The 24,536-nt window shown below is 50.6% G+C and overlaps 1 protein-coding gene across 9 annotated transcripts in view; it reads right to left on the bottom strand.

Moving 5' to 3' along the window:
• Positions 1–24,536, bottom strand: part of USP7 (ubiquitin specific peptidase 7) — a 62,253-nt gene that overhangs the window by 3,785 nt on the left and 33,932 nt on the right. For 5 of the 9 annotated variants that reach the window (XM_070566800.1, XM_008528248.2, XM_008528249.2 and 2 more), the window contains 24 exons: positions 22,556–22,754; positions 20,550–20,688; positions 19,823–19,911; positions 17,499–17,607; positions 16,450–16,580; positions 15,909–15,963; positions 14,825–14,905; positions 14,634–14,724; positions 11,914–11,996; positions 9,939–10,048; positions 8,542–8,698; positions 7,444–7,588; positions 7,002–7,132; positions 6,053–6,187; positions 5,508–5,609; positions 5,266–5,371; positions 4,387–4,479; positions 4,231–4,298; positions 3,766–3,866; positions 2,719–2,872; positions 2,084–2,151; positions 1,488–1,596; positions 1,318–1,395; positions 244–344 (listed from right to left, as the gene is read on the bottom strand). In XM_070566800.1, coding sequence (XP_070422901.1) covers positions 244–344; positions 1,318–1,395; positions 1,488–1,596; positions 2,084–2,151; positions 2,719–2,872; positions 3,766–3,866; positions 4,231–4,298; positions 4,387–4,479; positions 5,266–5,371; positions 5,508–5,609; positions 6,053–6,187; positions 7,002–7,132; positions 7,444–7,588; positions 8,542–8,698; positions 9,939–10,048; positions 11,914–11,996; positions 14,634–14,724; positions 14,825–14,905; positions 15,909–15,963; positions 16,450–16,580; positions 17,499–17,607; positions 19,823–19,911; positions 20,550–20,688; positions 22,556–22,754 — 2,635 coding nt within the window. The remainder of the gene's footprint in view (positions 1–243; positions 345–1,317; positions 1,396–1,487; positions 1,597–2,083; positions 2,152–2,718; positions 2,873–3,765; positions 3,867–4,230; positions 4,299–4,386; positions 4,480–5,265; positions 5,372–5,507; positions 5,610–6,052; positions 6,188–7,001; positions 7,133–7,443; positions 7,589–8,541; positions 8,699–9,938; positions 10,049–11,913; positions 11,997–14,633; positions 14,725–14,824; positions 14,906–15,908; positions 15,964–16,449; positions 16,581–17,498; positions 17,608–19,822; positions 19,912–20,549; positions 20,689–22,555; positions 22,755–24,536) is intronic. The other 4 variants (XM_070566801.1, XM_070566803.1, XM_070566804.1 and 1 more) reach the window with 1 other exon arrangement.

The raw sequence follows: 24,536 nt of genomic DNA, 5'->3' as shown, positions 1-24,536 counted from the left end.
CATTCTATTTCAACCATATCCTTCCTCTGCTTGGCTTAAACCACCCCTTTTTACTACAAGTGATTCGTATGGGCAGAGAAGGAGGAAGACATGGCCGACTGAAATATTCACAGACTGCTGCCAAGGACAGGCTGAAAGACGAGGCTGGCAACAGTGCGCGTGGTTCCGGCCGGGCCCAACTCCCAAGGACAAGCTGCACGCCGGGGCTGGTTCCACCCCCTGCCCCCCGCCAGAAACACTTGCCTAAGTTTCCCTGACGCCTTCTCTCCGAGCTCTACAGCCTTTTTACATTCTTCTAGCAGGTCCCGGACACACCCGTGCTTGTCTGGATATAGTGTTATTTCCTAAGAAGGGACGAGACGAAACAAAGGCTTTAAAAGAAGACAGAGGGGGTCTGCTGCAACGACCAACTCTGCTCGAGGAGATGAAAGCCTGCAGCCGAGTTTCCAAGGGTCTCGGCTGGCCCAGCGCCTGCCACTTTACCTGCACCCTGACCCCACCCCCGGTGTGAGTTCTCGTGGACCACCTCCCAACCTGAACCCGGGACCCACCCATACCGGCCGAGTTTAAAAGAAAGGCCACTTTGCAAAAGGCAATCGCCTTGCCATTCGCAGGCCAGCTTCTCCGGGAATCACCCCCCTGCGGGGTCCTCTACAGCCTGTCCAAATTCTCGGCACAGTGAGACAGCAGGCTGAGCTAGACCACGGCCCGATGGGGCCTCTGTGCTTCAGCCAACCAGTTCCACCCTGGCGAGAACGTTCACGGCACGTGGCTCAACTCTCCCTCAAAACTGGGGGAGCTAGGAAGGTCCCAGGGGGCAGAGAACTCCTGGAGGAGCCACTCAAAGTGCGGCTGGACACGTCTTCCGGGTGGAACAAGCAAGAGACGCTGGAGTGGCCACGGCAGTTAAGCTCAGAAGCACGCGCCCAGTGGAGTAACAGGTGGCTCTGCTCGCAGGCCTGCACTCACTGAGGCCCGGCTGAGGCAGAAGGGCCTGAGGAAAAACTGCCCAGACCAGGCAGCAGGGCAGCAACGTCAAGATCTGCTGACCGGCAAGAAAGAGCTCCGGAGGGCGGGCAGCCCGACGTCAGCCCGACGTGGTCATCGGCCCCCAGGCCTCAGGGTGGCAGGAGCGGGAAGAGAGAGCCCCCCACCAGCCACCGGGCCCATGTTCTCAAACTCTGCGGCCAGACGGCCGCTAGCACACTGTCACTTATGAGGCTTTCTTTTGCTGTTTGACTTTTCAAGGTCTATGGAGAGAGAAACAATAAACGAGCTCCCAGAAAAATAGAAATTCGTGCCAGTTAAACAACTTACCTCTTCCCTAAATTGGCTGTTTAACCATATACACTTGAAACTCCGCCTGTTTTCAAAGTCTGTGATTTTCATCTTAAGCTGTGAAGAAAACAGAGATTCGTTTGAGATGCGCGTCCCCAAAGGCCGAGCCTTCTCTTTAGCACCCAGGTTACGTGAATTTGGACTCATACCTGCTGATAGTAAAGTTTCTTAGGTTGTCTAGGCTTGAAGAACTGGAGAAGATCTCGTAAAGTACCTTCATAATTATGTCTAAGAGGGTTCCCTGGGCCATCCCTATACCTAACGAGAAAACAGCACAGAAACACATGACCTGTTCATCGGCCGCCACAAGTCCCCGTGAGCGAGCACCCAAGCACACCCCTGGCCTCACGCCTACACTCGCACTGTGGACCTGGCACAGGGCTTCTCTCTAACGCTCCTGGTCCCCGAGTCCTAGGGCCCTCTGGCTGTCACACCCGAACGCTCGCTGCAATGGCGACACTGCACACAAAGCCTGGCAGGGACGGACCGAGCGGGACACATGGGAGACGCACTGATGATGTAACTAAAGTCAGTCTGGCTTTAGATGAGGCTGTCAGTTACTCCGACATCTTGGAGTAGCGTGGTCAAGATGTGAGTGGTGGCAAGTCTCTACTCAAACTAAGCAAGAAATGGCATGTCAGGTGAAGTGGCCGGCTACTCGTTACAATTAGTTTCAAGATGTCTGGATGAACCATGAAGAGCATGCAGTCAGACCAGACGCCGGGTGTCCACGCGCGAGGCTTACCCTTGAGATTTGAAAAACTGAAGCAACATGGGGTCGGTGTTGAGCCTCTGTGCGACGGTCTTCGCCACCTGGAAGGGAAAGGAGCAGGAGTCGGACATGCTGGGGAACAAACTGAAAACTGCAAATAAACTTCACCATCACTTATTCTCCTACGTTCTTAAAAGAGTGCGACGTGAGCAGGTGAATTTCAACGCCCTAGAAACGTACTAACAGGAATAAACTACGCTCCTTAACACGTCACCACGGAAGCAGCACACCCGGTGACGGTAACATGTAAAGGGTCCTTCACTTTTAACGGTGAGGTCTCTAGATTTATTTTCTAATTTTTTTAGAAAAACTAAGTTTTTTAATGGTTCACACTTGACATGCTATAACTGAAGCGAGGAGCCGTCACAACCATCCCCTCTGAAACCAAACCGCGCCCAGGGGAGAGGGCCTGGACGGCTGAGAAGGTGCCACACGCTGGGCACGGGGCCGTGAAGGAGCAGCTCCTGAGCCCGGGGCGACGTGAGTGCCCACCCCCTCCAACCCCTCCTCCTGACCCAAATCCACCACAGCCTCCCAAGCAGGCATTTTTAACAAGAACTCGGTCCTTGCGGCGTGGCATCTGAAGGGAGCAGAGCATTCGCGGATACCTGAAAATAGTTCATTCTATTGGACAGCGTGACCACGAATCCAGGGTCGTTTGGGATGGTTTTATCACAGAAGGTGACGTCCACGCGGTGGTAGAGGTCCCTGAAGTACTCTTTTGCGGTGGGCAACTCACTGTTATCATTTTCGGGGTCATCCCTGGGGGAAAAAGAAGTCTTCAGACTGCAGCACCGTCCAGGCCGGGCTCACCGGCAGAAGACAGCATCACCTCTCAGGCCGCAGCGACGCAGACGGCGGGGTGTGGCGGCAGGCGCACGGCAGAGGCGGCCAGGAGCCCGCCCCAGCTACCCAACGCGCCGGACGAGAAGCCAAGAGAAGGGGCGCTCTGAGCCCCGCACAGCACTGCCTGCTTTCCATTCTTGATCTCGACACAGAAACAGAATGGTGCCCTCCCCTCCCCTGCACACGAGGGCAAGGGCTCAGGATGAAGAGCCGGGCCCACGCAGTCTGCACGTGGCAGAGCCCATTCTCTGCCCAGGAGTCGGCAGATGACCACACCCACACTAAGGCAGCAGGACTGAGAAGCCGCGAGTCTAAAATATTTACCGCCAGGCCCTGCTCTTGGCCACTGCACTGCGCAGCCTCCCATAACCCGTGTTCAGGACTGCCCTGGCCGGACGGCTTCAAGCAAGGGAAAAGCCGAGAGCAACGTCAGTCTGCCTTCTGAGACAGTGTCTGAGATCACAGACCTGCTGGCCTCGCATGCAGGCAGATTTCAGTGAAATGCCTAAGCAGGTGCTGTCTAAGAAATCTCATGTTTCAAGGGAAGGAAAACCACTTTGGTATTGCATAAAGACTTCTGCCACCCTGCTCACTGCAGACATTTTCAGGGAACAAGAGCATTAAGTGATGATAACGTTCACTGGCCCCAATTCCACCCCCAGCGCTGGCCACTTTGGTCAGCATCCTGAGACACAGCAAACGCAACGCCACTCGGGCTCCAGACACAACTTTGTTTCTTGGTTCCAGGGCTTATGAAAAAAGCTCCTCATATTAGCACAAAGCGGTGAAAGCCTCTGGAAAGTACGTACTTCTGAAACACTATAATGTCACCATCCATTAGTTCATCGAGGGCTTTATCAAGAGACACGTCATAGTCCTGAATTCTCTCTGTTAAATTCGGTTTAACTTCCTGGAGTAAAAAACATGACATGGTTACAATGCAGCGTTTGTGGCTTAACATGGCCGTAACTGTATTTTCTCTACACCCAATTCTATCAGCCCTACGCTTTAAGTAAGTTAAAATGCCAATGGGAAACATTAGCATCCATAGATGTAATAATCGCTGATCCTAAATTGGTTAAAAAAATCACAAATGTGGTTTTTTGTTACAAAATCTACCATTTTTAATGTAAAACAGTCTACTAACGTGATCCTCAACTCCAGAGTGCCCGAGGTCCCACCAGCTAAACACTAACAAATCCAGGGCCTGCAAACCAACGCCACCCTCCACACACCACCAGCACAGGGACCGTGGAAAGATAAACCCTCCAAACCTCATAGAGGATAAGGCTAGTGTCTTGGAGAAATCCTGCTCTGTCACACATAACCGGGAGCAAGTCACCTGGACGAAAGAGAACAAGAATCCGCCGCTGTGAGACCCCCGAGACTGGCGCGCACGGGGCGAGAGGGCGAGTGCGGCCCGCACTTACGTATTTTACAGGATATGGGTGTATAGACGTGCCCACAGTAATTCAAGCTCCGTGTTTTGGGATCGTACATCTTCAGAAACAACATCACATCATCTACAAGGTTAATAAACAGGTTTTGTTAGCATCTTAACACTCAGTACACTGTTTAAAAACCTATCTGTAGGAAGCTTAGTCAGCAGTGGAAACGACAGCTTCCGGCACCTAAAAGCCACCAGGTCAGGTGGGGTCCATTCGAGAGGCTGGTCCTGTGTGCAGCCTCTTTCCAGACGTCAGCCCCGCGGCAAACTCTGCCTCTGAGGCAGCAGATCGGACCCAGTGCAGTGAACTAGGACTCCTAGCCTAAGACCTGGCACTAACTGGCCAGCCGCAGGCTCCCATGGGAACACTTTAACGGCAGTGTCTCTGCCAAACACGTGACCACTTGTAGCAACAAAATCTACCATTTTACAGCAGGCGTCGGCAAACTCCGACCCACATGTTTGGTAAATTGGTGCTGGACTCCAGTCAGCCTGTCACTGACCCGTTCGCTGGAGCCACTTTCACACTGCAGGGGCAGGCAGAGGCCGTGGGGCCCACCAGCACGAAATGCGTACTATCTGCCCTTAACAGAAGCCCAGCAAAGCACGGGGGCCGAGACTCAGCATGGAACACGGGGCTCAAGAGAGCTCCCGCCTTCTCCTCACTCCCCGACACCAGAACCCAGCGGCTCCCACTCGGATTCGTCAAGGAGCCCTGGACACGGCGGGGCTCAAGGAGCACTGGTGGAACTAACCAGGCTTCTCTGCAAGGGACGAACGCTTAACCCCGGGAGTCCAAAGCGACAGTCCACGAACGCACGTCCCCACTCTGAAGGGGTCTGCGCGTGCGGTGGGCACTTACGATCTTTATCAAACTTGGGTAGCGTGGCTCCGCTGGCGGCCAGCTCCGGGTCAACTGTTTCCAGGAATATCGTCCAGGGGTTTTCATTATCGCTGAGTTCAATCATCTAGTGCCAAAGAGACGCTGATGTTAGAGGACGCGAATGGCTGAGAGCGGAACGCTACATGCGAGGACTGAGAAAACGTTCACGTCTGTGCAACTGGGCCAGCAGCATGCACGCGAGGCAGGTCACCGCCGCTCACCGTTTTATTGCCGTCTGCCTCGTTATCTAACATGGCCGGTCGTTTGGTTCCATTGCTCCTGGCTTGCATGGGCCATAATCGAATTTGATCTTGTGGAAATCCCTAGGGGTAAAAAAAAAATTAAATTAAGCCAAACAAAATCAGCCCATAATATAATTCTGTATCAATGTAATGATTCTATGATTCTAAGAAAAAAACCATAATTAGAACTCCCCACTCATCTGGACAACAGTGTTCTGCCTTCAGGATCACTAGCATCATTTTAGGGCGCAAAAGTGCCCATTTTACAAAAAGAAAAAAAAACGTGGGGAGATGTGCCTGCAAAGGCGGAGACTCACGATCACATTCAACTTCCTTCACTGGAGATTCTATTGAAAGATGAGGTCAAAGGGCAAAAGCAGGCCCAGCCCAGAAGGAAAGAGCGCAGGTCACTCACCCGACCTGTCGGGCAGTGAGCGGACACAGCGCCGACCCCAGAGGTCAGAAAGAAGGAAGCTGGGACTCAGGAGTCACAATGAACCGTGAGCAGAACGAGCGGCACTCACCATGGTCTGCGAGAGGTTCTGGACAAACTCAGCCAGCGAGGAGTTTTTCAATACTTTGAATACAGTGTATTTCACCTTTTCTTCATCGTACATATCATTTCCTTGGTGGCCACAGAACTGGTCCTCTGCGACTATCTGAACACACGCACGAAAACACAGAACCGAGTTTACATCTGACAACTGACACATAAGATCAAACACTGGTCAAGACTAAGTTCCAAGAGTGAAATGCTAACAACAGCTCGTCTTCTGCTCCGATGAGCCTCCCTGAGAGGATGCAAGGAGGGAAGTACCAGAGTGACCTGGAACTACACCAGGGTTTGGAAGAGAGAGAACCTTCATATCCGCGTGGTCACTCCACTCAGCCAGAAGCGCCAGCTGGAAACCCCTGTGTGCGGGGACCCCCAAGCATTAGAAAGCCAGCCCACACCATGGGCCTCTTTCCCAGGCAGGCAACTGGTTACAACAAATGCCTCTGTTTCCTAACATGGCAAGTGAATCCTGCACCCCCAGCACCTGGAAGCTCGCCTCAAGGTGCGAGGCTCCTTCCTGCTCCGTCTGCCCCCGCCCCGCGCCCCGGGCTCTGCTCTCCGCGACGGCAGCTCTCCCGCTGACGCATCCTCCACTGGGGCCTTTGCTCCTGAGCCCTCTCACTGCTCAACACTCCGACATGTCGGTGCTCTGTCTGAGGCCTGAGTCCTCCTCACTCCACCGCCTTACCCCACAACTGACATCCAGATATTCCATGCCGTCGGGGAACAGGCCTGAGCAGTTGCTCAGTTAAAAATGCTCAAGGAGCTGCCCAGAGCGGCACAGGGCAGGACCCCCGCCCGTCTGTCAACAACCCCTGGGAAGGAGCCCAAGGCCCCCCAAGCCCCCAGAGCCGCTCCCCTCAGCAGGGGCCCCACCGCCCGGGGACCAGAGGGTCACGTGACACTAAAAGGCTGACCTGCACTTGCATGTAGAGATGGGCTTCCTGCCGCTCCTTCCGCTTCTGGGCCTCGATCCTCTTCTCCTCCTGTAATCGTTCCACCAGCTGCTGAGGAATGTCATGGTCGGTGACAGCTTGTAAAACCTCACCTGCAGGACAGATGGCCTTTGTTCACCTTTGTGCAAGTTCTGCTCACCCCTCCTTAGAGGATCCCACTTTCACGTCAGAGTTAACAGAGGCATTCACTCAAGTGGAATTTCTTGGTGCCAGGACTCTAGATCAAAACCCACGAGCCCACCCCAGCCAGCCTCTCAACGTCGTGACTAAGGCAGAAGCGGCGGTGAAGGGGTGTGGACGGGTGACACAGCTGAGGTCCCCGGTAACGTGGCCTAAGCACCCAGCAGTGGAGAGCCGGGGCCGGCGGTGCAGCTCCGCGCGCCGTGGCGAGCGCCCTACTCACTCAGCCGCGACTCCCTGATGTACACCAGCATGTAGGCATTGGTGCAGTGCCGCACGGACAGGTCGTCGTCGTGGCCCCCGTAGTTGTGCTCGATGGCCTCCTCCTTTGTACACCTCGACACCACGTCGTCGTCAAACTTACACCACTGCAGAGGGCGCGAGGGGCATGAGCGGGAGACAGGTGCGTGGACAAGGCCACGACTACCGGGCGCGTTGTCCTAAAGGGCGCAACCTGATGCAGCCCTCTTACACATCGTGTCTCCCGCCTTCCTCACCCGGCACTCGGGGGGACGGCTGATGCTCACCCAGTGGCAACTCTGTCATCTATTCAAACAGCCCGTTTCCACTGACATTCAATCTACCAACGCCACAACTCTCCACAGAATCGAGAGCCACGGAGAGTGCAGCTAGCCCAGCCAGTGGAACTGAAAGGCTATGGTGGGTCCCAGCACTGACCGGGACATCTGACCTGCTCTCATGACGTGCTATGACAGCAAGTAAGGGCCCGCCTGAGGTGAGTCAGCAGAGCTGGCACCCAACAGTTAGCCGCCCATCTCGTCGTCGTGGACTGAGTCCTTTTAAACGGCACTCGATCCATGGGCAAAGGTTCACACGGGTCTGGTGCTGGGGTCTCTCCATCAGATGCCCTCAGCAAGAGCTAGGCAGGCTCAGCCTGTGCTGTTCCTCCCTGGCCCTGTGCGCCGGGACGCAGACCTGAGACCCGCCTCTGCTCCCTGAAAACCACGCAATGAGCGCCATGGGAACCAGGGAGAGACAGTGCATTATGCAGCACCGACAGCGGGACACACAAAGTAACACGCAACCCACGCCGCCACCCCTGCCCATGCCCAGGCCGTGGATCACTGTCCTCTTGGTATTCATAAGTGGAAAATAAAGTGCCTCGTAGCAGATAGAAAGTCCGACTAAAGTCCAATCACTAATTTACTATGCACCTTTAAAGGATCAGTGACTTAATCTACGTCAGAACATACGGATCAATCACAGGCCAGGAAGGACTCGTCCGCCATCAAGGCCATCAGGGGGAAGAGGACAGGCCGCAGGCGCCCGCAGCCTGAGTTCCCTGTGCTGCCGCACTCACCTTGCCGTCCCCTTTGGGGTTGAGATACACCACGTAGTGCCCGCCGTGGTTGTCTCCACTGTGAACCAGGACCGCGTGGAGAATGTAGTTGGCAGGGTCCTTAGGGTCTGTTTTTTGCAAAAATTCATCGAGCGGTAACTGTTCAGGGAATTCAAACCTATTGAAAAGAATTTTTAAAGAAATCGCAGTTTCACTTACACGTGAACTATTTCACCTTCAGGCCATATTTACTGGCCCACACTCAGGTGGAAAGGGAGGGGTGGATCTGAGTGGGGGCTCCATGAGCTACTTCTGAGGTGGCTCCTGCTCATCAGAATGAGTTATTCACATGTCGATAGAAAACCTGACGCCAGACATGAGGAAAATGCCTACCAAGCAGAGACACCTAACAGGTTTTAAGTTCAAATTCAAAGATATTACACAAGTCAGTCTTTGTGGTAAACACAGCCTTTTCCAGGAAGTGGGTAATTCCGAATGTATTAATGAGTGACTGATGGTCTGGAACTCAGACCACTAAGGATATCCTGCAGGTTTGAGAAAGGTGGAAAAGATAAAGTTGGAGACGGAAAAAACGTAAAAAATAATCCCCACCCTGTGATTTCTAAAGACATCCTGAACTCGACTTGTTTTTACATTACTGGCTCCATAAACATTTTAATTACACGGTCAAATTCATCATCAGGAGAGCCCCAAGGCAGGAAGGGAGGGACGGGAGGTGAGGACGGAGCGGCAGAGCATGCGCACTGGGCACCGAGGGGCGGCCGCCACACAGCGCCAGCCACCCTGCCCTCGGGAATTCTGGCTCAGTGCTGCCAAATGTTCTGAATTCCTAAAAGATGCCAGAAATCTGGACTTTTATGGGAAATCTCATGATTTTTTTAAATATTGGCAACTAATTCCAATAAAAACAAAACTAAGGTGAGGACCCATCGAAACACACCAGCAGGCGGGACGTGGGCTGCAGGCTGCCCACCGGCTGGCGTCTTATCTGCTCCACAGCAAAGGCCCGCAGGTGCTGGTCACCTGACTGGGGCCACCTTCTCCCTCGAGTCTAGTCCACACGGCTGGTTCTCAGCCCGGTCAGGGGAAAAACTCTGCATTCTAAAAGTCAGCACCGACTCAGACTAGAAAACACTGGAGAGGCCTATTTAACAAATCCACTGAAATCAACATCTACCTCTGGGGGAAGGCAGAAAGTGCCCTCTCCTCACATGGACTCCCATTTGGCCCCGGGTGGAGGGGACAGGGTTTCTCGAGAGGGATACGGAGGGGGCACCTCGAAATCTCCTAGTGAAATGACCCCTTTAAAGAGAGTTTGTGGACACCGACCACAGCCCTGAGGCGAAGCCCCAGCAGGACGGCGACCATGTCTCCATCTCAAGCCCGCCCCAGATTACCTGTCGTTGATCTTGATGTTTTGGTCCGTCTGAGGGTCATACATGAACCTCATCAGCTGCAGATGTAACACTGGTGGCAACGTTAGGAATTTCACACCTTTCTCTGCTTCCTGAACACAGAAAAAGAAATGCACGTTTAGTTCGCCTCTGCTTGAGGCAATGAAAGCAACAGTGTTTCCAAGAGTGGGACACGCTGGGCCTTTGGTGGGGAGAGGTGGGGGTCTGGTTTCCACCCAGGATCCTCTCAAGTGTTCTGTCGGATCCGTGTCCGGCTGCTACTAAAATAATGCTGCCACACCTTGTGTGCGACAGCCCCTCTCAGTGTGGACTATATTCTATCCTGAGGACCGGCAACAAGGGAAGAGTTAAGTAAAGTAAGGCGTAGTCACCTGCTGCCTTATTATCCTGTCATTAAACAATATGAGAAATATGCAAAAATCACGAAATGGAAAAGCAGAAGCCTCTGGTTCCAATTATGTCAGATTAGGTGTACTGACGGCGTCCGACCTTCTGAACAAGCACAGGTCAACAGTTCCGGGTGGGGAGGACCAGCAGGGACCAGGTGCCTCTCCCTGACGTGCTGACGCTCACGGAAGGAGGCTCGTGCTGTGGAGCAGACGCTCGGGGCGTACTGTTCGATCCCGCGTCTAGAGAACATTCTGTGTCACTATCGGCAAGGCCCTTCACTGCCATTCTCTGTGCTGCAGGACACCCCCGACTTCCAGACATGCCCTTCTCCGGAGGGACCCGGGGCTCCACGGCTCTCCCTCCTCACGCTCCATCTCTGCTGCACCTCAGCCCACTTTGTTTTCCTCACTAAGCCTCTGCCAAAGTCAACCCCTGCCAGGCGGCCAGGGGGGCTCCACACGCTGGATGTCCAGTTCAGACCTCCCTGCTGAGCTGCAGCCCTCATTCTCAACACCTGCTAGCGAGGTCCACCTGGAGGAACCGGTGGCTCTGACAGTGCACACCTATTTGGCCATGCTCTCGGATGTACATTAGCGTATTTAAGAGGACAGGGTTATCTCTGGAAAGAAAAACAAAAACCCAGGAACCTACTGCCACACAAAGCAATGGCGTGGTTTTAATACAACCTGAAGAATAAAATAATTCTGTTCCTCCACCACTGTCACTGAGACTAGGAGTCTAACACACGTATTGTTCACCCAGACTCTAAAACATTCAGTGTGGATAAGGGCAATCCTTGTGAACTGACTGAAAGTATTTCCTAATATCCAACTGCATGTTTGCAAAGTGACTTTCTGATCTACAACTTGGCGTCCTGAGCGGCCCGACCAAGGAGGAAAATAACAGATCTGTGGCCCACTGCAAAATGGGTACGTTGGCACCATGAATTATAAAGGCAGCCTTGGTAAATGGTCTGGAAGACGGTCTGGAAAACCGTAAATCAGTTAAGCCAGTGAGTCAAGGTTATGAGGCTGCCACACAGACCCTGGACGGCTGGATGCGTGAGGATGCTGCAGACCCACCGACCACGTCCCTCCACAGACCACGGACTGGCCGCTTCTTCCCAACACTCACTGCTCTGCCCAGAGTCCCCGTGGGGTCATGGGGGAAACAAGCAGGGACACCAAGTATTCATACAGCAAGTAACCGAACATTCCAGAGGTGGCGATCCTCAGAAAACTGGAACTCCATCACAAAAAAAGCAAAACAGAGTCCAAGTGACTGAAAAATTCTAGCGATGCCTGGGAGAACTGAGGAAAACGTCTTCAGACACAGGGACGGGCCTCCAACAAGCTGCACCTGAACTTCCCGCCGACCCTTCCCTCCCATCCCGTTCAACTCCATCGAGGCACGCTCAGGGCTCTCTAAAATATAAGGTCAGACTAAGAGAGAAAATCCTAGCAGCCCATGAAAAGGTGCAAGTGAGTTTTTAGTTCTCAATTACGCAAGAGGTTTGAAAACAAAGTGAAAAGTCACACGGGACACGAGTACAGAGTTTCCACGTTACCTGCAAGCCGTGCTCGCCGGCATCATACTTATTGTCACCATCGAGTTGTTCTACTGCCACGTAATCCACAAATGATTCAAATACTTCAAGAGAGAAAGAGAGCAAAGTCAGCCAAATCATCAGGAAAGCTTCGACTACAATAAGCCAACCCAGCGTGTTGGGGAACGCCCGGGAAGAGCAGGCGCAAGGGCAGCTCCGAGCAGTAACATGCAGCCTCCATGGGAGGCAAGTTCCACGCGTATCCCCACCTTCCCGACCCAGCAGAGGGCGACACTCTAAGGATACTAACGTCGTTTCCTAAAGGTGTTACAAACGATAACATGGGGTCAATGTTTTAATAACAAAATCAACTAACTGTGAAGTACCAATTTTGACCAAAACACTTATTATAAAGCTAAAATTATTAAGACAATGAAGAAAGAGAGTAGGAATGTGGGGGCCAGGGATGGGGGAAATAAGGAGAGGCTGGTCAAAAGGCACAAACTTCCAGCTCTAAGATGCAAAAGGACTGAGGATCTATGTCTAATGCGGTGACTGGAGTTGACGACACTCCATCATATAAGTGAAATTTGCTAAGAGTAGAGCTTAAATGTTCTCACCAAAGAAAAGAAAAAGTGAGGTGATGGACATGTTCACTAACTCGATGGGAGCAATCCTTTCACAACGTAATATGTACCAAATAATCATGGCGTACACTTTAAATATCTTATAATATGTGTCTATTAAACCACAATAAGGCTGAAAATAAGAATGAATGTAGAATTCACCCAAGGATAACAAGAAGAAAGAGTCTAGAAACATCTACACAAACACGAACGGCTGACAGCAGAGCAACGAGGCACACGTGGGTCTCCCCCCGCACCCCCCCACCGATGTCCACACGGGAGGGCAGGGGTGGGGATCAATGTCGACCCCCCATCACATGGGAAAAACACTATTCCAGGTGGATTGCAGATAAACAGAAAAGATAAAACAATAACAGATAAGAGTATCTTAGGACTCCAGGGCCCATGTTCTTAGGACACAAAAGGAAAGACTGATAACACTGGGTTTCACTAAAATTATGAAATCCCATTAAACAAATGGCAACACTGAAAGAGTGCAAGGCAGGCCCACACTGGTGGAAGGTCTCGCTAATCCACCCAGAAGCAGTGTCCAGACACAAGGAGGACTGGACCACAGGAACCACACTCACTCTCCTGCAGTGAACGACAGGACACCGGACCACGGGGAAAACCGCATACACTGGACAACAGGCAGTGCAGGACGGTGACCCGAGAGGGCCCCTCAACTGCCCGGTCACCGTGTGGCGTGGCCAGGCTGCAGCACAGGGACGAGAACCCCGACCAGGGCCAGAGTCTCCAGAGGGACTGAGGGGACAACCGTGAGAATCTGAGGACCCACGGCGGCTGGAATCTGTGGGAGGGAGGGCCCGCGAGGACAAAGCGGCACAGGAGGAGAGCTCAGCGACGGGCAGAGGGCTCTCCTGGAGCCGTCAGGGAGTACTGTCAGTGAGTAGAAAGGAAATTACCTAGGGCTGGGGAAGAACCACCAAAAAGATCGGGGGGATGGTCCCCAGAACTCACACCGGCCTGGGACAGTCTACATTCCCTCCAGCCACAGTGGACAACCTTGGACACGTGACTTCAGGCTGGAACTCAGAGAGCTGCCACCTCAGGTCTTGGGACAAATCAGCCCTAAACTAAGAGCTGCGGTGCTCCCACCTGACGAAGCCTGAAAACAGGCCTTCAGAGAACCGAGCTGCTCTCGAGTGACTTCACCGCGCCCCAGAACGACGGTTACCCCTATCCGACACACAGCAAGATACAGATCACAACGCTGTGATCCGGGAAGAGCACCAGACACGCGAAGGAGCGGAAAACACAGCCCATGATGAGGACAGAGAGAGATCAGAAACCAGCGAGAGAATGAGGAGACGAGGACGTGACGTCATTACTAACTATACCCCATACGCTCACTAAGATGCCCAAACTGCCAGTAAGCGCTTGAAAAGATGGCCGCCTCAGTGATCTTCCGGGAAACGCAGGTTCAAACCGAGGCAGCACCACACTGCCACCACAATGTTCACAGTCTGACAAGCGACAATTCTGGTGTGGACGTGGACAACTCGAGCTCCGGGGCGGGGGGGGGCCAAAACCGATAAGCAGATTTGGGAACCTTGCTGGCTTTCTCTATTAAGCTGAACACGTGCGTACCCTAGGAGCCAGCACTCCGCTCACCGTAACCACAAACATACGTGCACTGGAGACAGTGAGCCTTATGCCTAATAGCCTCCCACGGAAAACACAAAGATCTATCAAGAGGAAAAACAGTTCCAAAAAGTTCTGATACAATCATATGAAGTGATGAAAATGATGACACCACTGCTCCTCCCAACACGGATGCATCGCACAGATAGAACGCTGAGCAGATGACAGGAGAGACAACACCCTACGTGATTCCGTGTCCGTAAATATTTAAAAGACACAGAAATACCCCAGGATAGGTTTCCTCTGAGGAGGAGGAGGTGGCGACCGGCAAGGACCAACACCCGGGCCGGCAAACGTTCTGTTTCTCGTTCACTCCATGAGCTCGACACTCACGATTTGGGCAGTTTTCTCTATCTATGCCATATTTCGATGAAAATCGCTTGTGTAAATGAAGCATGAAACAAAAGAGAAAGCATTGAGAGGCCGTGCCATCGTGGACTGAGAACTTACTGTTTTTCTTTCCTTTTATACTTAGCTGGATATCATAATAGTCTTCTCTTCTATCAGACCGATAGTCTACTTCCTTACACTGGATATAGGACTACAAGTAAGGAAAAGAAGACGCCTTGAGTATTAATTGTCAAAATACTCCCATCGCAAAAATCTTCTAAAACCATTCTTTTAAACTGATAATCACGTACCACCATTTTGCCTCTGAATAATTTAGGTATGGTGCCTTCTACACACGTGCCTTTCATCTTATTTTCCACATTATCAAGCAACTGGAAAAGAAAGTTTTGGCTTTAAGAAAATTTTATACTTAATTAATATACAGTAATTTGAAACTCGACTATGGAAATTTCAATGGTCAAAGAAATTCTAGACTATAAATATTATGACCTTGGGCATGCAATTATCAAAAACATACAAGATCTTCTTCCTTGGTTGGATATTTACAAAAATATCTACATGCAACAGTTGAGATTAACCCTTTATACAGCCTTGGGATGAATTAGTAATCTGTAGTGCCTTTAGAAGCATTTTTTATATTCGTTTTACCTCCGTGGAAAAGCATGTAAATTGAGCACTAAACTTAACTCGTATTGGTCCACACCAAGAGATTAATGAGGTTGAGCCTGTCAACAGGATTGACTGGTTTGTCCATGGATATTTAATGAACTGGATTCAATCCAGCTAGTGCTGCAAAAAAGAAAACACACCTTGCCCAGCCAATCACCTTGAATAGCCATTTCCTGTGTGTGTGTGTGTGTAGGTATGTGTGTGGGTGTCTTTCTTTCATCACGACTGAAAGAATGGGAATTTGTTAGTGACAAGATGGTTTGGGGGAGGACCCCCCACACAGAGGTCTGCCTCAGTAAGAACCTCTGTGTGAAGGAGGGGCCTGAGGCTGCAGAGTAAGAACAGAGCCACTGTTCTAAAGTGTAGGAGGACAACCAGGACAGCCACGCAGGCCAACCTGCTGTTTCTGATTAACAACTCAGACGGACATCCCAACTGAACAAGCTAAAGGACACTTCCTACTATATTGAAATTTAATCCCCCTCACACTTCATCTTCAAAGAATCATCCTTTTTTTCCATTCTTTCTAGCTTTTAAACTAGATAGATGCTGCCTCTTCCTCCTAGCCTCGTTTTGGTCCTGAACAAGATGGGCGTGTCTGAGTGACAGTGACGTGAAGTAGGTTTGAGGTTTCACTTGGTAGCAACTTCTGACAGTGCCTCAGAATTACATGTAAGCAGGATACAATTATGGCTTAAAACTTACCACTCGACACAGCTCTTGAACATCATGTTGCATGAAGCTATCTAAAGTTTCCCACCTTAGAAAGACAAAACGAAACACTTATGATTAAAACTGCCAAATTTCAAGTGAAAGTAAATTATCAATCAATGTAGATTTAAAAACCTAAACTGCACAATCAGCCATTACTCTTAAATTCATTTTTTGAGAACATTATTTTTGGGGGTTATAATTCAAAGATAAACTGAATTTTATCAGGACACCGAGATGGTCAAAAGTTTATCTTGTTCTGACAATCTTACTACAACGGGAGGTCATGTTGGCAAGTAACTGTATATACGTTTGAAAACTCCGTGCGTCCTTTTCTTGAAAAGTAAAACTTCCAGTGAATTATTTCTCATGCAAAATTCTAAAACAAAATTTCTCTTTCCAAAGAGGTCAGACAAAGCGCGATGACGAAAACACTGCCCTAATTCAGTGCTTACGCTATGCTCTCAGTTCTTCCCCCCTCCGCTCATTCGCCCTAAAGCAGGCAGCCGACCAGGCGGGCGGGCCCCATACGCACCCGAAGGACTTGGTGAGCTTTTTTGTCCCTACGGGCTTATCGCTGTGCTGCAGCTCATAGAAGACCCTCTGTAACGCTAAAGGGACGCTTTTAGACGAGTCATCGCCCTCGGTCGGCATCATGTACACAGCCTAAAAGAATCGACGCAGAAATGAAAATGGAACTTCACGTGAAAGCATCACGTCTAATATCACAATGGGTACGCCAGCTGCTAGGGCTTTTAACTATCCCCCAAACAGGTCAGGAAGTTTTTTTAAAAATCATGAAAGTCTTTAGAGACAATCTAGAAAATACAAGAAAGTAAAAAAGAATATTAAAAATTACCTATAGCTCCCATCCAAAGAGAACCATTTATTTTGTACTTCTTGGAGCAACAGTTTTTAACTTAACATTACTTGGGAACAATAGATTTGACGAAACTTAAATGCCACTGAAATTATCCACACTCTGCTATTCCCACAATATAATCCTACCCTGCTAAGTGCTGCTGTCTAGAAACAGTGCCAGTATAATACGAAAGGCCAGCAGACCAGCCAGTGGTCCCCAGGACCAGGAGCACACGCTATCTGCGCCACTTCATACTGTGCAGATGACAAGCCTGAAGTACAAACACCACCCTCCATTAGATTCAAGGGACGTCTATTCTTTTCATTAATACTTAGAAACATAAGTTTTATCCACAATTGGTGAAAACTGGACTTTGAAGCCAGTAGTTTTTCAACTAATCAATTTTGATATAAAACTTTTCAAATGTTGCTGCTAATAACTTTCGTATCTAAAAACAGTTTATGTCTTGCATTATTTCTAGCACAATTAAAGTCAGGTCTATGAGCTGTAGTCAACTTTCGATCACCCAGCTTAGCTTTACAAGTGCCCTAACACCGAGGGGGAGAGCTCTGTGCAAGCATAGAAGTGGGGTCCCTCTCAGGAGACAGCACCAGGGTTCGAGCAGGAGACACTGCCACATTTGGTGAGGACTGTGCTGGTTCCTAACATTTGAGAGAAAAGGGTGGGCAGAAGGCTGAGGGAGGGAAATACCATCCATTTACCTTTCGTAGCTGATTTGTGAAAAATAAAGTCTGCAGCAGGCTGTTCATGTAACAAGTTGCTCCCTGATTCTTTAAACCGACATAGCCCGTGTGCTTCTTCGAGTCCCACCTACAAGATCAGTGTGAGGCTGAGGGCAAACGGCACAGGACGGCCCCTCGCTTCTGCAGGGTGTGGACAGCGATTCGGCGAGACGCCGGGTGGCAGCCCACACCTGAGTGCTGCGCACCACTGCCTCCTTCCCACCACCCTGACCCGGGACGGGAGTCCGAGTGCCCCTCCAGGCTAGTAACTCATCACCAGGCACCAACGACGCCAAGGCCAGGAGTTCTCATCACACGGCCCCTCTTCAATGGTCAATGTTGATGGTCACAAGTGCATGGACAGGGGTAAATTCAAGGCCAGCACTCAAGAGGCAGCTGAAACGCTGTCTGCCAGCAGCAGCACTGCCATCATTCACCAAGATAGCACTCAGACACTAATTAAGTTCTGGGTGTTTCTATCAAACCGACCCCCAACGTAAAAGCAGTTCTGTTACACACATATTAGGTCACAGGTGTAGTCAGCCAGACATGGAAACAGCAGAAACCCCTCTCTTCCGTAGAGTCACAGATACAGGAAAAGACAGGCACGTACACTGGCAAATTTAGTTCAGATTTCTAAACTCCTCGAGCTTTGTCTCTTTGGTCCGCTATCTTGGTGGTCGGTTAGAAGAAAAGGCAGATTTTCTCAGTTAACAGTCCCCTCTGCCTTCCTTCCCTCCCCCCAAGTACTAACAGGAAGCTAACGAGAACGCCACTTGAAAGCAGAACCACCCGCCCACCTCCCTCTGTATATAATGCAAAGACAGGAACAAACGTGGCCTCCACCAAGCGTGACCAACACAGGGAACATGTGCCGTGCGGTCAGGGCAGCAGTACCCTGCGACTCCAGGCCTTACAGACGCGCTCAGCTCACCAATGGCCCTGGTCAAAATGCAGGAGTGGGCAAATCATCTCACAAACTGGCAAGAAAATGCAAGAATCCTGAGTTACAGACAGTTACTTTCCAGTCACAGATTCAGGTGATAATGGCTGACCAGGTTTTGACAAGCGAGACTAAAGCAAGAAATCTGCTCTGACTGGTAAAGCTGAAAGACCCGAACCACTTTTTTAGCCAAGAGACATGTATCATTAAATAGAGGGGCAGGTTTTTAAAATGGGGGGGGGGAACCCACAAAAAATTTAACTAGAAAACCTTGTTTTTGCCCTGCACTCCTGGTATCCGAACACAACTCAAGCCTACGTTTTGAAAGGGCCACTTAAGAAAAGTCTGAGTCCTCCTGCCTCAACCCGATTAATATAAAAGCTAATAAATCTTTGCTGTTTAAAAAATTCCCAGTTCCACCCCAGGCCACGCTGGCCAGGACCCGGCCTAGGAGACAGCTCCTCCTCAGCCGCCCTCCCACTCTCCGCCCCACTCCACCCAGCTCACCCAGGCACTCTCGCCAGAGGACAGGGCCACATGAGGAGGAAAACGACATGAGCAAAAGGCTGGCGCCTGCCACTCCACACCTCCCCCCACCCCAGCGTCTTGTGGTTTCACCTTTAGGCCTTCAAAAGGTCGCTGGTCTTCTTACTAGCTGGTCCCAGCTTACCGTCAGCCCTCAGTCCGCTCTCCACACTGTCCTGATCACTGCCCGGTCCCAAACTTCACTGCTGGTGTCTTTAATGTTGCTCTACCGACCGCCAAATTCTGTTGTTATCCCTCCTTGTCAACAAGTGACCCAATCCCATACATTTTTTAAGGCCAAACCCTTCTCTTGTCCCAGACTTCCCTGGACTGAGTGACGGAAGTGTCCCCCGCAGGTCCTCCTCCAGGCCCCGTTACCTCACTCGCCACCTCAACCCATCAGCAGTGCTCAACCCGCCCCTGCTTCCCCAGCAGTACACACTGAGGCCACTCTCAGATTTTCACATGCCTGCCCTCTTCAAATAAGAACAGAGCATCTCCTGCTGTGGTTATTTACAGACTGGTCTTAACTCCTCCACTCAACCAGTCTGTACGTTCTTTGAGGACAGAAACCCATGGCTGTCTCGTCGACCAGAATTACACTCCTAGTGCACAGGACGGTCCGACATAGGGAAACCGCTCCATCACTCTGCTAAACAAAGGAACGAACGTGAAGCTGGCACACACATCTATGCATCCTGCACATGTGTGCCAAGGGGCAGGCGAGCGGAGGGGGCTCGTCTGCTGAACATATGCATCTGTTAACATGCTAATGCCTCTCTGACCACAGCACAAAAGACATTTCTTAATAGCACCCAATGAAGGGGAAACTTACGCAACTCCATGGGGAGCATCGGCCTGGACGAAGACTTCAAAAGTAACTTTGTCATCATCTATAAATCCTTTCTCAGGATCAGTCACTTCCTATAAAAGAGGAGAATATCCAACTTGTGTGAGAAGATTCAAATACTCATTTCATTCCAAAGACACAGTTACCCTGGACTTCACAGATTAAAATACTACTTTCTCAAACACCCAAATGGCGCTTCTAGTTCTGCAGTGTTGTGATTTGTCCTAAAAAGTGTCCTCTGAACAAAAACCGCAGAAGCTTGGCTCCTCAGGGGGCGGCCCGAGGCACAGGGGCTCCGCGCCAGAGCACGGATGGGAAGCATCGGTGCCTGCTCATCGGAGCAGGGCGTGGGGACGCTCCAGTGGCCGCCACCTCTGCAAGGAGCAGCCGAGATGACGGCCTCGGGAAGTAATGCCACTGTGTGAACACTCCACGCTACGCCTGGCTCAGGAAAGAGCCCCAGCCAGCATTTCTTTTGAAGGAAATCTGGCCTACGGGGAAAGCTACTGACTACCTTACAGCGCCTGACACAAGTCCTGCGGCTGCTAAAAACCTCAGCTAGCAAAGGTGGAGGAAACATTTTCAGATGCCTGTCCAACTCTTTAAACAAACGTTTTGATTCCAAAACGGAGAGAAGGATTTGAAGAATAAAAGAACTATAGCAACACGGACTGACGCTCAGGCTCTCCAGTCTGGATGCGCTGGTACTTACACTCCAGGCCATAAAATTGGAGAATCCCCAGTCGTTCTCTTTATGGAAGAACAGGTGACTAATGCGACGACTGAAGGACTTCTCGTCGTCCCTGTAGTTTATGATCTTCAGCACTGCCTGTGCGTGACAAGACCACGACCTGTCCAGAGAGAAGAATCTAAGCCTGAGTGCTGATATCTAACTGAGGTTTATGCTTTTAAAAATACGCACAAAAACTCCCATACTGATTTTCCTTTTTCTCTATTTTTTTTGGCGGGATGGGAGTTCAGGAGATATGTTTATCTTTAATGGAGAAAGAAGCTAACAGGGTTTAGGGGTGCCCCGGAAGCAGCCTGTGGTGTAGTGATCCAACTCACAGTTTTATTTATTTTTTAACTTCTAAGAAGTTTTAAGCCAAGTTTTTTTGATTGATATCTATAAAATACAAGTTTCTGAACTTGGAATACTGGTCCTAGATTTTGTAAGAGACTACAGCTTTTTGGTTCTAGTATCTATTATGGATACGATTTGAAAAGAATAAAAAAGAAAAAACTGATTATTATTATTTTTTTTTTTAGATGAACAGACTTAAGAAAGCCCTAGGATTTCCTAATAAAGGTGTCCCCTTGGGTGTCCCTCGTGCCCTTGAAGCTCGCAGGTTCTGTGGCTCTCCAGTCCCCCCAGAGCACCTGTCACACAGGCTGCCCGGCAGGCTTGTGCTGGGGGCTCCCGAGGAACCCCAAGCTGGGCCCCAAAGCACAAGCCGCAGAAGAAACGACTGTGGGTGCAGTCAAATTCGGGGACCCTGGACCAATGCTTAAAATGTTTAAAAACCAAAAAGATACACCACTTTCAAAGTCCACTTAAAGTTTACGACTATGGTGGAGCTTTACAGAAGAATGTCGCAGCGCACTCTGCCCTGGCTGCAGACTCGACTACAAGCGCAGAGCAGACGCTAGCTGCTTTTCCAAACTCCTGTTCGGGTACAGTTGTCTGCTGGACTAAAATCCAGCCCAACATCAGATGAGGTCATAAGGTGAACACAGAAAGAAAAAATCGTCACCCCTATACAGGCCCTGGCCGCACCACGAGATTGGCTTGGCACTTCTTAAACACTCAAGTCAAAAGAAAAACACAATGAACTGTGTTCCCTGGAGCTCTGACGAACAGCTGGAGCCGGTGCCTTGGGGACCAGTCTTCATGGAGGGTCCCCACCTGGGGGTGGCGGGGGGACTGGATGGACACGGCCCAAGCAAGCAGCTTTCCTGGACTCTCGGATGTGGAATGAGACAGGGGCACACTGATCCAGGATCCCTTCAAACACTGTCTGTCTTCAGACAATGGGCTTCTGATAAAGGCTGGACAGTGACAGTTTTTAGGGGAAAAGGCAAACTTTTGAGATGGAATCAAGAGGTAGAAAATGTGAAGCCTCTAATCTTTAGTTTCATCTGAACAGAGGGACCACCAAGACTTTTCTCAATTCTAAGACATTTTATATATGCCTCTTTTCAGAAATTACATGAATAAAAAAAAAGTTTTTCCAAAATAAGCCAGAAAGGCCCATGTTGTAAAACCCTGAAAGAATGTTTTAATTTGCACTTTCTGAGTAACCCACAGGGAACTGGTTAACACACCATGAAGAGGATGTCGGGCCTGAGGAATTTCCTCAACCAGAATTTTCCCCTCAGGCAGTTACTGGTAGACTAAGAATTCAGCCTGGTAATCCAGGAGTCAGCTGGTGCAGGTGGGCCCATTCCGCGTTCCATGGGCTAGCAGACTCTAACACGCAAACTTCAATTTTCATTTCCAAGAAAAACACACACCATTTCTAGTTTGGATATAATACCTACCAGTGGAGTTTTAAAGAGGGAAATGTATTTAATCTAATTTAAAATCAAAGGGCTATGTAGAGGCAGCAAGGAAATTCAAAAAGAAATTCAGAAAGAGTCAGGCTGATCAAATTTGGCTTCCGATAAGGTATTATAACTATTTGTGGATTTGTAATTGCATCATTTAAACCGTCTTACGTGGAATCAGATTCAGCATTGCACTGGAGAAAGAATCCTACGCTTTTTTGGTGTGGTCTGTCTGGATAAAAGCGTGGCATCACCATAATCTTCCATGGCAGATTTCGCACAAAACACGGAGGGCTAAGGACCGACTCACTCAGTCTGCTGAAGCGCTCGACAGTGAACTGAAAGGTTGCCTCGGAGCGCCAACTCGTGTCTGCAAGAAAACACTGCGTCAGTCTCAGAGCCCGGGCACGGGGAAACAACACTGAAAGCACCAAAACACTTGGGATGAACTATTCTACACAACCGCAACCTGACTGCTAAAGCCTAAGTCTTTGGCAAATTGAGAGCGTCGTTTCTAATTTATCAATAACCTAAAACAGCAAGATAACATACAGCTTCTGTGTGAACGAAATCCACAACTCAGAGGGCTAACAACACACACTGCCTTCCCTCCCAAATTGCAGAGCTCAGCAGGACAAGAACGTCTAGGCTGCTCTATCGGACTTCCCACGTGATCCTCAGTGAGTGGAGGGACTCAGGAGAAGCAATGAAATGGCTCGTGTGACACCTGTCCAAGGACAGGACCAGTGGAGGAGAAGAAAAAGGCTCGGACTTGGGTGAGTCGGGAGAAGGCGAGGGGCTGGAGCTTGCCGGCGCGCGGCCTCGGGAGGGAGCAGGCGACAGCCCCTCCCGCAGCAGCGCAGCGCTGGCGAGAGGCAGGACTGCTAAGAAGTTAGCCTAAAAATAAACGTCAACTTCATTAGTTCACGATTTTTGTGAAATACCAGCCTGGACTCCCTAAGGAGAATATTTTTTTAAAAAAGAAAGAAACTGGTATTCTCTTCAACCTGAAGAGTATAAACCGTGAAAGGTACTCAACAAGGCCGAGGCCAATTCGAGGAACTGCAGCTTCCTCCAAAAAAGCCAAGGACGGATACAGCGCCTCCAGCACACTCTCAGCTAGCAGCCACACTTCAGAACGCCACCTTCTACTGACGGCGACCATTTCCAAGCGACACGGCCGCTGAGGGCTTGGACAAAGCCAGCAGTGCCACATCGTGCTTCTCCAACTCCTTGCGTGAGGGAGCAGTCCTCCCAAGGCCACCGTGCGCACCCCTTACTGGCCGGCACGTTCATGCACGGCACCAAACAGCCGCAGCAGGTGGAACCGCTACACGCGGCTCTTACCGCTTTCTCGGCGCTCACTACCTATCTCGCTGCAGCCTGCGAACAGCTCACAGACCGGCAGGGGCCAAGGGCCACACTTGGAGGAGCCACAATTGGTCTATAGGACAGGAAGGGCCTGGAGGGTTTCTCTGGTTTAGAACCAGGTACTATTTTGACGCCCAGGCTGCTGAAGCACAAAGTGAGACTCGCAGGCTTGGGGAAGAGGAGCATGTCAAGAACACGCTTCCCTCTTCCATCCTCCAGTCTCTAAGCCTCCCTAACAGCGCGAGTGCTCAGGACACAGCCTCCTCAGTGCCCAGAAACGGCTGACGCTCGTGACTAGCTGAGTTCGTTCTTAAGAAAACATGTCCATCAGTCCTCATGAGAGGGTAGTACTCTTTACCAAAGGAAAAAGCCAAAAGCCTACATGACGGTTAGCGTTCTACCTCCTTTTCCACACTCTTCATCCCCAATTTTTTACTACACGCAGCCCATCTCAGGAGGTGACAGAGAGGGCCTCCGGAAGGAAGGGCAGCTGACGGGAGAGCCACCTGAGCGGGGTGTCAACAACTCGAGCCTCTTCAGGTGGCAGGGACAGCCCTAGCTGCTCTGAGGGACAGAAGTCCACCGAAAAGGCAAGAAACCTGCTCAGGAGGAGGAGGTCTAGACTGGCTCAGGAGGAAAGTGGGCCACTTTTTCAGACAGACAGATCGTATCCGAGCAGCACGTAAATCCTGCAAGGGCAGGCAGGCCCAGATGTGAATTCTCACCTTCCAGAGGAGGAAAGTGAGGCTCGCTGAGGTGAAGTGGCTTTATCTCATCCGCA

Source organism: Equus przewalskii, chromosome 12, assembly GCF_037783145.1.
Source record: "Equus przewalskii isolate Varuska chromosome 12, EquPr2, whole genome shotgun sequence".
Classification (NCBI taxonomy): domain Eukaryota; kingdom Metazoa; phylum Chordata; class Mammalia; order Perissodactyla; family Equidae; genus Equus; species Equus przewalskii.
The sequence above is the reverse complement of the archived record's forward strand: the minus strand, read 5'-3'. Positions and strand labels throughout refer to the sequence as shown.